Consider the following 14,785-nt stretch of genomic DNA (forward strand, 5'->3'; position numbering starts at 1 on the left):
CATTTCAGATCTTTCTCATTCACTTTTCCCATGCCCTTCTCATCCTTCATTCTTCTTTTTTTTCAGAATAGTGTTAGAAAGTCATTAAAAGACGTTTTCCTTAAGTTTCAACCATTCTATACTCCCTTGCATCTTCATATTTTGCCCAATCCAGGTAAGTAAAATATATGTTTGACTACAGTAACTGGATGCAACTTATCTTCATTCACCTAATGTTATTTCAAAGGATAAAAAACAAACTAGTACAATGCTGGTATATTATAAAAAATGCAAAATAACATCTTGAGAAAAATTCACTACTCAAACAGTTAACATGGAATGTTACACAAGTTCACAATGAGTGTCAAACTAACAAGAGAGCATGTTAAATACCAAGGAAACAAATCAAGCAGAGAGCTCACCTAAACGTACGTATTTCATAAGTGACAAAGTCATCAGTAACAACGTTGTGTTAAATATACAACCTCTTCCATTTCTAAGAATTGAAAAAATTTATTCTTGCAAACAACTGACAGTTCAAGTAATGGTTCAAATTAGTACAAATTTCATGGAGTTCAAGTAATGGTTCAAATTAGTACGAATTTCATGAGAAAAACAAATACAGAATCATGAAATATTTTTGAAGATTCTAGAGTAAGATGACAAAATTATATATAACTGTCACAACCTTTTCCTCCTATACTTTAGATATCTGTAAGACATTATTATTATACCTTTTCTTTTTCTTCTTTCAAACTATTCGCCATTTCCCGCGTTAGCGAGGTAGCGTTAAGAACAGAGGACTGGGCCTTTGAGGGAATATCCTCACCTGGCCCCCTTCTCTGTTCCTTCTTATGGAAAATTATACCTAAACTATTTTATTTCAATAGGTACAGTATGTAATATACAGATCTCATATCAATAAGATTGGAGTACTGAAGAAGTACAAAGGGGGCTTAGCCATTGATTCAAGAATGCAAGAACTGCCTTCATATTTATTGAGAAGGAATTAGATTGATATCAGTGCTCATAATCACAGCTACTACCTATGCTATCATCAGCATCAAAGCATCTGAAACATATAATTGCTGCTGGGAAATACGTTTATCTTGTTAAAGTAATGCCATCATATGACTACACCAAAACTGGTTTATCTGGAAGGCCAGCAAAGCCAACACCTAATTGCAAATATTAAAGATACATGTAATAAGTATGGCAATATCCACACTTAAAAACCACTGGTCTAATATTACAGTCTCTATTCATGTCCACATCTTGGAGATAAAATGAAACTGCTCATAAATTTATAAAATTCTATTGCCTAACAATGAACCAGTAGCAGCATTAACATTCTGCTTGGAAAATAAATAAATCTTAATATCCTGATTTTCAGCGAATAATACTGTAATTCATGGACCTCTGTAACAATTTCTGATCCTTAAGAATAACTTAAAACTGCTAGCCAAATCTTTTTTGTGCTCCATGACACACTACACTGTTGGGTGAAGGTCTAAGAAACTCCCAAATACATGTCTATGTGGCATAATAAATTATTGAGGAATACATTTCATCAATAAATGTCTTTACTTTGTACAAATATATATCACCAACAGGCTTATCACATGGCCTTCACCATGATGCAGAAATTTATTACCTCAGAATTTATGAGGGTTTTGGCGCACAAACATTTATGCCTCCAAAATCTGTAATTTCATTGTCAATTCTTTTTCCCCTTCATTAACCTCTTTATATCTTAGTTAAGGCCCGGCCTTTTGTCCATATATATATATATATATATATATATATATATATATATATATATATATATATATATATATATATATCTTTTCTTTTTTCTTTCATACTATTTGCCATTTCCCGCGTTAGCGAGGTAGCGTTAAGAACAGAGGATTGGGCCTTTGAGGGAATAGCCTCACGAAGCCCCCTTCTCTGTTCCTTCTTTTGGAAAAAAAAAAAAAAATATATATATATATATATATATATATATATATATATATATATATATATATATATAGTTAAATGATTAAAAAATATCAATTACATTTAGTGCAATCAATTATCAGTCATTATATATTCAAACTATGGCACATGGAATTTTTACCACGAATATACCAAACAGTATTCATTTTAATTAAGTACCTAGTTGTTTTTTCAAAATAGCATCCACTCTAATTCAGCATACAAGTCTTATTCTCATAAATGCACCCAACCTTTTCTTTATGAAGAACCCACTTCTCATCCAGCACAGCATCATTCTTACATTTGTCATTTATTCCATCTCATCGTCTCTTCTTCTTGTCTTGCTTGCGACGATGGTGTTGATTGTGACCCCGGTGGGGCGGAGAAGTGTGAGGAGAACCATGTTCAGAACCATCATCGTCACTCGAATCCCCATCCTGTTGAATACTGTGATGTTCTAACAAGTTCTATAAACTAATAACAGCACTTGATTATCTCAACATCATTTCTAACATCATTTTCAACATGTAAACTTTTTGGTAAAACTATAGCCTACTGACAGGCCTTGCAGCATCAAAATACTATATTGTAATAGTTATCAATAAAACCAACTAACACTCAACTAAATCACAACAAAAATAATGTTCCCTCAGAATTATAAACATTTCTGCCTATTATAAAAGATGCAAGAGGGTAATTTTTTTTTATTAGTTTCTACATTGCCATAAGTATTGCTAACCCTGCAGTGACAAAGTAGGCTTTGAAAGTCCTATGCAAATACTTTCCTGTACTCCTATTATACATGAAACATGATTAACAGAAATATACATCTGTATTTAGAAATATGGATTAGGATTATACCAAATGTCAAAGATTTGTTGGAGTAAAATACTTTTTCAAACATCCTGACATGGCTTGCAGATATATAATTTATTTTTTAAGAGCTGAAATATTCCATGGAAGAATCAATAAACCTAATGCATGCAACAGATTTAAGCAGCTTACATTCAAATTTAGTTCCGTCACCTTATTTACACTAGAATCTGATAGAATATTTAATAGAATGGCAGGATTTTTTAACACCAAATGAATTTGCTGTTTCTTTATGGAGGAGATGGAGGTAAATGCATGGGTCTAGAAAGAGGCAGAAGGGAAGTTTATATAATAAACGAATTAACTGTATATCCTGAGTTTCCACCTACCAAGAAGACTAAACTGTAGCTATACCTATATAAAATATCTGCAAGCAATGTCAGCCACAAACAATTACTGAGTACTGTAGTACTTGTCATCATATCCAAGAAACAATAGCATTAAGCACAAATTATGATTGGAGATGAAAATTATTCCATCATTAAAAGAATATACAACTGTGAATCTTACAAATGAACTTATGGCTTATTACAGAACTTACCCTCTTGTCATCCCTACTAGGCACGAACATTACTGCCCCGATGCACACCAGCTGAAATATGGCACCTAGAAAGAGGCCATATTTCAACACTTCATCAAAAATGTCAGTCTCTGTAAGAGACGGATCGATCGCCATCTTGTTGACAAATGTGTAATTGTTTGGCAGTCATCTTGAAAAAGAAAATATTTCATAGGTACAGAAAGTGTGTTGTTTATGATTGAAAAAGCCTCAAATTAATCAAAGTTATATCTAATATAGATACATACAATACACATTATCAGTGTTAGGGATGAAGCTAAGGTCAATATCAGAAGTAATTTAAGATCTTGATACCATTTATAAATTCTAGTTAACGATATTATTCTTCCTCAATTTTTTAAAACACCATTTGAAAAACTTTATCTTTTATATAATAGTGATGTAGATACTATGTACTGCTCAAGCTCCACTACGACCCGAATCCATTTTTTTTTTTTTCTAAAATCTACATTCCTGTTGTCCCTTGCTACCTTGAATTGTTGGGTAATATTTTTTTCTTATTTCATTAGTGTTCTTCAGGAGATACTACTGACAGAGAGAGGAATATATCATATGATGAACCATACGAATCAGAAACCAAATTTGTATTTGAAATCCGCCATAATGTATCGTCTGCCTCTGGTCTTCCAAATGTACGATAACAATTAAACTAACATCTGGCACGATTTCTTGATGCATACGATTGAGAGGCTAAAGGAATGGGTTAATACACATGTATTCTCAACAAATTTGGTAAACTAGCAGGTCCAAAGTGATGCCTGTATATTAACACAAAAGTCATACAAGCAAAGTCAGTAGATTTCGAGTTATGTGTTTAGCCATATAGCAGTGCGAAACATTCTGGAGGAAGTCATATGAACTTTGTATGTATTCTAATAATCCAAGCTTCAGTCAGTGCTATGTATTTTACTTTACGCTTAGGAAAGAAGCGCAAAAGAAAATTAGCAAGAACCATCAATTCAATTTATCAATACATAAACTGTAGTGGAATGGAAATATGATTTCTAATCTGGGTCATAATAAATGTTCTGTAATTGATTTTATTCAGCTATGAGAATTGATAAGTATGTATATCGAAGTGCTACATTATTATGGTGACCAACAAAGTACTGATAAAACATACCTTTAATCATGGCCATCTCGGGTGATAAAATACAATGACGGTATTAGTCAGAGCTCCTCATCGTGTATCATTGACTGTTAAATGTAGAGATGAGGCGAAAGAGGGAAGATAATGCTACAGCGCTGTTCGAGGAAAAAGGACATATTGAACATTCCACGTGTAGCACGTTTCCACTAGCACGATTGTGCTCTTCGTTATGATTATGATATAATAATGTAAGGGAAGATAGGCAGAATGCTATGAACTGAATTACTTTATGAGTGGTTACTGCATGCCAAAGATTATGAGAGATTCCTTAAAGTTCACAATAACGAAATCGGGACAAAATACCGGAAAGAGATATGTAATAAGGAAAGTAAGAATATGATGTAAAAACTCAGTATCATGAAACGCCTAGTAGGTACAAGAGGGCATGAAATTAATGCAAAACGATAGAAAGGAACAGATACAGTAAGCAAAAGTATTTACCATAATCATTCATAAACAAATCACCCCAGTTGATATCATTACAATAGTTATATCATTTTCACCATATAACAAACACGATTCGCCACCACTATTACTGTTATCATTATAGGCACAGATTAAATAAATGTGTATTATGATTAGTGATAATTTCTCAATGTGAGACAAAATTGGTTGAGCACGACAATTTTGATGCGATTGTCAGATGATCGTGGCTGAACAGGTGTATGAGCCGGGGAGCTGTCGAGCTGTCATTGGTGGTTGATTGTAAACAACTTTGTGGCCAAAATGGTTAGTTACTGTTTCTTGTTATTCTAACACTAAGTATATGATTTATTCAAGAGCTTGCAGAAGGTTATTTTGACATGACTGATTGCTCTTGACAGGGGAGAACGAATGAGAATTATCTGTGTATGGAATGTGGAATGACTGATTGCTCTTGACGGGAGAACGAATGAGAATTATCTATGTATGGAATGTGGACTATGCACTACAAGTTAGATATGTCTTTGGAGCTCTTTAGTTTTTATTTTCATTTGATGACATCTAACTTTCATTATCACTTGATAAAGTTCCAGCGTATAGGCACTACAGAAACAATTTATATTTTTTGGTTTAGGTTAGGGAAGCTTGATATGGAGCATTATTAATTTTCAAAAGTTATGAGGACTGAAGATTACGTTAAATGAAGTAAAGAGCTAATGAAGTGGTATTATTGATAAATTGAATCTTTGAAAATCTTTCTTAGTTCCTCAACAACTCTTAGAATCCCATAGCCTAAGTAACTGCTTTTGATTGACAATTTAGGCATGAATTTTGGAATACTAATTGCCACGTATCTTGAACTCCTTTACTTTTTAGCATCTTCCTTTTTACCATTTCTCCCTTTCTCTCAGTCTTCCCTCTTTACTTTAGAAAGCTACCCATGTTCCTACTCTTTCGTTGTAAAGCTGTCCTTTCACCCCTTTACCCTGGTTTCTAGCTGCTGAACTGTATGCCTTCATTTGTTACCATAGGTATTATTAGATTCGATGTAGCTCCCATGATTATATCTCTTCATTAAATCTAATCTTTTCTCAATTTATGTTCTCTGTCTATCTATATCTCTGATGCCCGTTTCCTCCGGGAAATCCCATCAAGGGATGGCTCGTCCTTACATGCCTCCCTCATATACACCATTCCATGCATTCCTCCACTATTTATCTCCCTCTAGTATTCCTCCACCCTGTATGGCCATGTCACAAGTGGTTTTACACTCACACCAACTCCTGTAATTGTACTATCATATACTCTCCTTGTAAACTCCCAGTCTTGCATTCTTTCCACATTCCCAAACCACCTCAAAGTATTATGTTTCACCCATTATACCACTGCAATTCACTCCCTTTGCATTCCCTGCCATACCACATGTCTCATAGACTAGCCACCATATCTCTGTCACAATCCATCTCTGCACCCCTTTTCCCTAGTTTTGCTTTCATCTCTCATCACTTCACCCATATATATGTTAAAAAGCCACAGTGATATCACACAGCCCTGCCTCACACCTACATGTATCCCAAAAGTTTCACTCAGCTTTCCATCCACTCTTACACATGCATTTGCTACTCTATAGAAGACTTTCACACCATCCAACACTTGTACCCCTGAGCCATATATCCTTAACACATCCCACAAAGCATTCCACTCGATTCTGTCGTACACTTTCTCCAGATCCATAAAAGCTGCAAACAACTTCTTAGCTTTTGTTAAATATTTTTCCATGGTCATCTTTAACTACAAAAATCTGATCCACACATCCCCTAGCTTTCCTAAAACCTCCTTGCTCTTCACTTATTCCACATTCAGTCACTTCCGTGACTCTGTCAATTGATATTCTTGCATACTCTTTCCCTGGTATACTTTACAGACTTATTCCCCCATAATTGTGTCATACATCCTTAGCACCTTTTGAAAAAAGGAGCGATACTCATACAGGAAGTGCAGTTTCAGACCTCCAGCTCCCTCAGTTCTGATAATACTTTCACCCAGTCCTCAGGCACAGCCTTCTGTTTCATGCTAATTTACATATTAGCTGCATCCACTCTATCACACTTTCTCCTCCATACTTCAACATTTCAGCCATAATCCCATCCACTCCAGGTGCCTTTCTTTCCTTCAGCCTCATTATTTTCCTTACCTCCCTTTTTGCTGTATACTCATGCACTTATCCTCTTCCTTCCATCCTTTATACCCATGCATGAAACAACTGCTCCCTCCACTTCTTCCACATTCATCAGTTCTTCAAAATATTCTTTCATCTTCCTTTCACTTCCTCCTTTTGATTCAGCAACTCCTCTTCCTTACTTCTCACATCAACATTTCCACTCATGCATCTGCCACTTTTCTTTTTCACCTCCTGGTTTAATTTTATTATCCTGTGACTTTCCACTTAACTTCCTTTCAAAATCTTCATCTACTCTTTGATTTTGTCTGTCAGCTTTTTAACATCCCTCTTACATATTTTGTATTCTTCCCTATGCTGAACTTGCTCTGTTACATTCCTATCGAGCAATCTACTATATGCCTTTTTCTTCTCTTCCACATCATTTCTAAGCTCTTCTGTCCACCATGCATTGTCCTTTTTCTTCCTGTATCTCTACCTTGTATTCAACTACTGATTCTACAACCTTTAATAGTATTTCTCTGAACATTTTAAACACCTCATTCACACATGACTGCATTCCAACATTCACTGCACTTCCATCTAAGCTTTCAGTTACCTTTCTTTCTACTCACTTGCCACATAATCAAACTTAAACATTACATGATCACTTTTCCAAGTGGTTTTGTATGTATCTTGCTTTTGGCTGTATTCTGCCAGTTTTCAAAATTATAACTACAAGGAACAGTAAGTCAAGATGACTAAATAAAGAGTATCAAGTGCTTTATGACTTTAAGAAAAAGTCTTAAGTGCTAATGAGGGCAAAGGTGCAAAATTAGATGTATCTAGGCCATTTGAAATGGTTTGAAAAAAGAAAAGGGGCCAAATTTTGAAAGGTTTGGACTTATCTTCACTGTAGGATCAGTGTGATAATGAAGACCATAGGAAAGGCACTTCTCACCTGTAATGAAATTGATGCTATGTAGAAGTAATGTAATGGAAGCATGGAATGACTGTTTTGTGTCTGGAATATACAAACACGAATTGGTGTGTAAATTACTGATGAATATTATTATAGCTCAAAGGCAAAATTTTAGCATTATTAGAATTTTACTGTCATATTATTAAATGTTTGAGAAAGGTTTGGTGCATTGATGAATATGTATTAAAATGAAATAGGTAAAAAAAATCAGTAAGCTTTATATACTATCATAGGTTGAGAGAATTTTGTAAAATTTTGTATACAGTCCTATCAAGTGAGTCTGTGGGAAATTGGTTTTGCTGCTTAAGGAATATTTGTATTGAAATCTTTTAAAGCATTAATCCATAGTGTAAGGTGTACTTCATTGTTAGAAACTGCAGAAATAGGGATGTGCATACTTGATAAAATATACTGGAATTTTACTGTGATGTACTCCATTTTTTGAGCTGATCAGTGAAATATAAACTGTTTTCAAAGTCTTTTTGATGTTAAAGGCCTTGTAAATCAATATGGGTATATTTATTATATCAGTCTTTTATGCTTTAACATAAATTTGTCTTATTTCCAGATTGGGGTAGAATCCATGTCGAGGTATGTATCGCCAGTGAACCCAGCGATCTACCCGCACCTTACGCTTGTACTCATGACTATCGGTATCTTTTTCACAGCTTGGTTCTTCGTGTATGAAGTTACATCCACAAAGCTCACCAGAGATTTCTTTAAGGTACTTCATTAAAAAAAATATGGTATTTTATAGATATCCATGAATTTTATGTTTGGTTTGATTGAATTTGTTTTTCAATGGTTTTTGATGTCCTTTGAAAAATTTTGACATTCATTTCAATCAGAAATCTCTACTTTTTGTGATTTGCCCCTCTCAAAACCCCCGGTCCCACTGGGGGTCCCCTATTATAGTTGGATAAAGGGGGAATGTCTCAAAAACTGATTTGCAAAATACATCAAAAGCCATTGGAAAAACATAATTTCAACTACCAAACAGGTGGATGTCCAAAACAGTAATTTTACTGGAAATACTTCAACTGAAATAGTCTGAAGAATGTAGGGCCATATACAAAATATTCACTTACAGACTCTTTTGTTAGATGTGGGTCATTTGTACAGAGTAAGTAATCTGGAGTATGTAATACTGTATTTCCAGTAGCTGGCAATGCAGGTTGCATTGTATTGGGCCTTTCATTTCCCAGACCAGTTAGCAATGACTGCTTATCACACAGCCAGAACTGCTACTGTTTGATGGTCAGAAAAATTTACATACGTTATCTTTTTTCCACAACATTGATAGACTTATTTTGTATCATTACACATGACAGCTAGAGACTGAGTGTGAACGAATGTCGCTTTTTTGTCTTTTCCTAGTGCTACCTCTCACGTGTGGGGGGGAATGCTATTTCATGTGTGGCGGGATGGCAACAGGAATGGATGTAGGTAGTAAGTATATATATATATATAAAAAAAAAAATATATATATATATATATATATATATATATATATATATATATAGTTTTTATCGAGGATGTAAGGCATGTGTACGTGTAGGAAGAGAGGAAAGTGATTGGTTCTCAGTGAATGTAGGTTTGCGGCAGGGGTGTGTGATGTCTCCATGGTTGTTTAATTTGTTTATGGATGGGGTTGTTAGGGAGGTGAATGCAAGAGTTTTGGAAAGAGGGGCAAGTATGAAGTCTGTTGGGGATGAGAGAGCTTGGGAAGTGAGTCAGTTGTTGTTCGCTGATGATACAGCGCTGGTGGCTGATTCATGTGAGAAACTGCAGAAGCTGGTGACTGAGTTTGGTAAAGTGTGTGGAAGAAGAAAGTTAAGAGTAAATGTGAATAAGAGCAAGGTTATTAGGTACAGTAGGGTTGAGGGTCAAGTCAATTGGGAGGTGAGTTTGAATGGAGAAAAACTGGAGGAAGTGAAGTGTTTTAGATATCTGGGAGTGGATCTGGCAGCGGATGGAACCATGGAAGCGGAAGTGGATCATAGGGAGGGGGAGGGGGCGAAAATTCTGGGGGCCTTGAAGAATGTGTGGAAGTCGAGAACATTATCTCGGAAAGCAAAAATGGGTATGTTTGAAGGAATAGTGGTTCCAACAATGTTGTATGGTTGCGAGGCGTGGGCTATGGATAGAGTAGTGCGCAGGAGGATGGATGTGCTGGAAATGAGATGTTTGAGGACAATGTGTGGTGTGAGGTGGTTTGATCGAGTGAGTAATGTAAGGGTAAGAGAGATGTGTGGAAATAAAAAGAGCGTGGTTGAGAGAGCAGAAGAGGGTGTTTTGAAGTGGTTTGGGCACATGGAGAGAATGAGTGAGGAAAGATTGACCAAGAGGATATATGTGTCGGAGGTGGAGGGAACGAGGAGAAGAGGGAGACCAAATTGGAGGTGGAAAGATGGAGTGAAAAAGATTTTGTAAGATCGGGGCCTGAACATGCAGGAGGGTGAAAGGAGGGCAAGGAATAGAGTGAATTGGAGCGATGTGGTATACCGGGGTTGACGTGCTGTCAGTGGATTGAATCAAGGCATGTGAAGCGTCTGGGGTAAACCATGGAAAGCTGTGTAGGTATGTACATTTGCGTGTGTGGACGTATGTATATACATGTGTATGGGGGTGGGTTGGGCCATTTCTTTCGTCTGTTTCCTTGCGCTACCTCGCAAACGCGGGAGACAGCGACAGAGTATAATAAAAAAAAATAATATATATATTATATATATATATATATATATATATATATATATATATATATATATATATATATATATATATAAAGTGGAATATTTCCCTGGGGATAGGGGAGAAAGAATACTTCCCACGTATTCCCTGCGTGTCGTTGAAGGTGACTAAAAGGGAAGGGAGCGGGGGGCTGGAAATCCTCCCCTCTGTTTTTTTTAATTTTCCAAAAGAAGGAACAGAGAAGGGGGCCAGGTGAGGATATTCCCTCAAAGGTCCAGTCCTCTGTTCTTAACGCTACCTTGCTAACGCGGGAAATGGCGAATAGTATGAATAAATGAATAAAATATATATATATATATATATATATATATTTTTTTCTTTTTTGCTTTGTCGTTGTCTCCCGCGTTTGCGAGGTAGCGCAAGGAAACACACGAAAGAAATGGCCCAACCCACCCCCACACACATGTATATACAAACACGTCCACACACGCAAATATACATACCTACACAGCTTTCCATGGTTTACCCCAGACGCTTCACATGCCCTGATTCAATCCACTGACAGTACGTCAACCCCGGTATACCACATCGATCCAATTCACTCTATTCCTTGCCCTCCTTTCACCCTCCTGCATGTTCAGGCCCCGATCACAAAATCTTTTTCACTCCGTCTTTCCACCTCCAATTTGGTGTCCCACTTCTCCTCGTTCCCTCCACTTCCGACACATATATCCTCTTGGTCAATCTTTCCTCACTTATTCTCTCCATGTGCCCAAACCATTTCAAAACACCCTCTTCTGCTCTCTCAACCACGCTCTTTTTATTTCCACACATCTCTCTTACCCTTACGTTACTTACTCGATCAAACCACCTCACACCATACATTGTCCTCAAACATCTCATTTCCAGCACATCCACCCTCCTGCGCACAACTCTATCCATAGCCCACGCCTCGCAACCATACAACATTGTTGGAACCACTATTCCTTCAAACATACCCATTTTTGCTTTCCGAGATAATGTCCTCAACTTCTACACATTCTTCAAGGCTCCCAGGATTTTCACCCCCTCCCCCACCCTATGATCCACTTCCGCCTCCATGGTTCCATCCGCTGCCAGATCCACTCCCAGATATCTAAAACACTTTACTTCCTCCAGTTTTTCTCCATTCAAACTTACCTCCCAATTGACTTGACCCTCAACCCTATATATATATATATATATATATATATATATATTATATTTTTCATACTATTCGCCATTTCCCACGATAGCGAGGTAGCGTTAAGAACAGAGGACTGGGCCTTTGAGGGAATATCCTCACCTGGCCCTCTTCTCTGTTCCTTCTTTTGGAAAATAAAAAAAAAAAAAAAAAAGAGAGGGGAGGATTTCCAGCCCCCCACTCCCTTCCCTTTTAGTCGCCTTCTACGCCTTATACTTAGTCACTGTCTTCCGCATTAGTGAGATAGCTCAAGGAAACAGACGAAAGAATGGCCCAAGCCACCCTCATACACATGCATATACATAAACACCCACACACGCACAAATACATACCTATACATTTCAACATATACATACACAGACATATACATATATACACATCTACATATTCATACTTGCTGCCTTCATCCATTCCTGTTGCCACCCCACCACACATGAAACAGCACCCCCACACGCGTGCAAGGTAGTGCTAGGAAAAGACAAAGGCCACATTTGTTCACACTGTCTTTAGCTGTCATGTGTAATGCACCAAAACCACAGGTCCCTTTCCACATCCAGGCCCCACAAAATAATTATAATTATCATTTATTCATTGCCAGTAAACTATTTGATACTTAGATCCATCATTTTTTAATAAGTGGTTAATTTATGCGTAATCATAAAGTTGTCATTTGTAACATTTAATTGTTGCATTTATTTACAGGAATGCCTGATTGCCCTTGTTGCTTCTGTTTTTATGGGCTTTGGTATCCTGTTCCTACTGTTGTGGGTAGGAATATATGTGTGAAGGCAAGGTTGGCCTTACCATAGATTTGAGACAGGTGTGAAAGATTATTTGAAAGGTGAGAACTTTCATGACTTGCTAATTGTTTCATTTGTATCTCCCCGTTAGTGCAGGTCAATATGGATTTAAGATATTTTTTGCTTCATCATCTTTCAGTGTGTATCCTATTGCTATTTCCAACACTCAAAGATGTGTCACGAAAGTAGTCTTATTCATAGATTTAAGAATATATAATGAATACAAGATATTGAATTTATTATTTTGTATAAGTATTCAAAAAATACCTATATTGTTGAGGTAATGGGCTAAAACGATAGGACACATTTGTTGCACATGTTTGTGATATATCACATTTTATTTAGTATAATAATTTAAAGGAATCATCCCTGGGGATGGGGAGAAAGAATACTTCTCACGTATTTCCTGCGTGTCATAGAAGGCAACTAAAAGGGAAGGGAGCAGGGGGCATCAGGTACTACAAAAATTTCAACTTTGTTTACTCAAAAAGTCTTATTTGTGACAGCATGATAATCTCTAGTCAGGTAGGCTTTCTTAAAGGATTAAAAGAAAAATTCTTGTGATGAAGATGGTTTTATCATGACCACTTTTAAGGTCATCACCAGATGAACGTTACATTTTAATACTTTTATCTTATTCTATAGAATGTAACCCCACCCCCTTTCATATTTGCAATTTCCCATACTAGTGAAGCAGCATCAAGAACAGATGATTGAGCCTTAGAGGAGAAAATTCTCACGACCCCCTTCTATGTTTTCTCTTTTGGAAAATAAAACAGGAGGGGAGGATTTCCAACTCCTTGCTCCCACCCAATTTGTGTTCCCTTCTACGATATGCAGGAAATACTTGGGTAGTATTCTTTTTCCCCCTATATATGTTTTAATTTTTAATTGTATCTTTTCTCAGATTTTGTCAATTTTTTATGCATCTTAATTTTTTTTTTTTTTTCATTTTCAGGCACAAGTGCATTCCAGTTTAGTTTCTTTTGACAAATAAAGAGTTGGTCTTTTCATATGATTATATTATTATCCATAGAGTGAAGAAGGTACTATTACCTTTAATTTCAGTATGTGTAAAAAAAGAAAAAACAAGATCAACATTTTATTGCAAGGAGAGAGAATTCCTAATGCTGGCAATTTTCTTTGATGATAATATTCAGTATTTAGAGTATATAATACACCTACATTTAAAAATTCAACATCTCGAAATAATTTCACCCGAATGCAAATAGAACAAATTCCCCCTAATGGTTAGACAAAGTAACTCGTGAAAATTTTTATAAAATTATGTTTTTCACAAAAATTAGTGTTATGTATCTAATCAAATCCTGATATTGTTTTTATACAGTAAGCACAATACTACAATGAAAGGCAAAGATCCAAAACCTTTATCCAAATTTTACCAAACCCTGATCTGACTGCCACTTATGACAGCTGGTTAATTCTCTCAAAAAGAATGCATAAGCATCTGATGTTGATCTTTTCCTATTTTGAATCCCTTAATTGTTAACACTGGTCCACATGTGCGTCTCTCATCTGAAGAGCCCACACACAAGGTCCAGCAATGACTAATCAGATCATCAAGTGACCCATCTTGGTGTCCACCTGAGACCTGTTTACCTGCAAAATATGAGACCAACATCTGCATACAAAAATATCACTATCCTTTCTTGGGATGAGCGAGGTAAGGCAACAACATAGGGACATTATGTAACCTACCACAGTGAAAATATTACCCATTTGCTTAAAGACACTTAAAAAAAAACAATTTGTGGCTATGCAATAACTTTCACTTTGTTAAGTTACATGATTGTCCTGAGAAGTACGAGCATCACAATAATATCAAACTGCACCATTATATACACATCAGGCTAAAAACCAGTGAAATGGCTCAAATCTTTAGGTCAACTGAGTTCATTCTGCATTAAATAGTCTAACATAATTTTT

At 36.2% G+C, this 14,785-nt stretch overlaps 1 protein-coding gene across 1 annotated transcript; it reads right to left on the reverse strand.

Moving 5' to 3' along the window:
- Positions 1 to 2,135: 2,135 nt before the first annotated feature.
- Positions 2,136 to 3,532, reverse strand: LOC139752669 (protein MANBAL). Its single transcript, XM_071668431.1, has 2 exons — positions 3,374 to 3,532; positions 2,136 to 2,396 (listed from the first exon to the last, which is right to left on the reverse strand). Exons 1-2 carry the CDS (start codon positions 3,506 to 3,508, stop codon positions 2,280 to 2,282), a joined length of 252 nt encoding a protein of 83 aa, XP_071524532.1. The 5' UTR covers positions 3,509 to 3,532; the 3' UTR covers positions 2,136 to 2,279.
- Positions 3,533 to 14,785: the final 11,253 nt, after the last annotated feature.

Source organism: Panulirus ornatus, chromosome 13 (genome assembly GCF_036320965.1).
Source record: "Panulirus ornatus isolate Po-2019 chromosome 13, ASM3632096v1, whole genome shotgun sequence".
Taxonomy (NCBI): domain Eukaryota; kingdom Metazoa; phylum Arthropoda; class Malacostraca; order Decapoda; family Palinuridae; genus Panulirus; species Panulirus ornatus.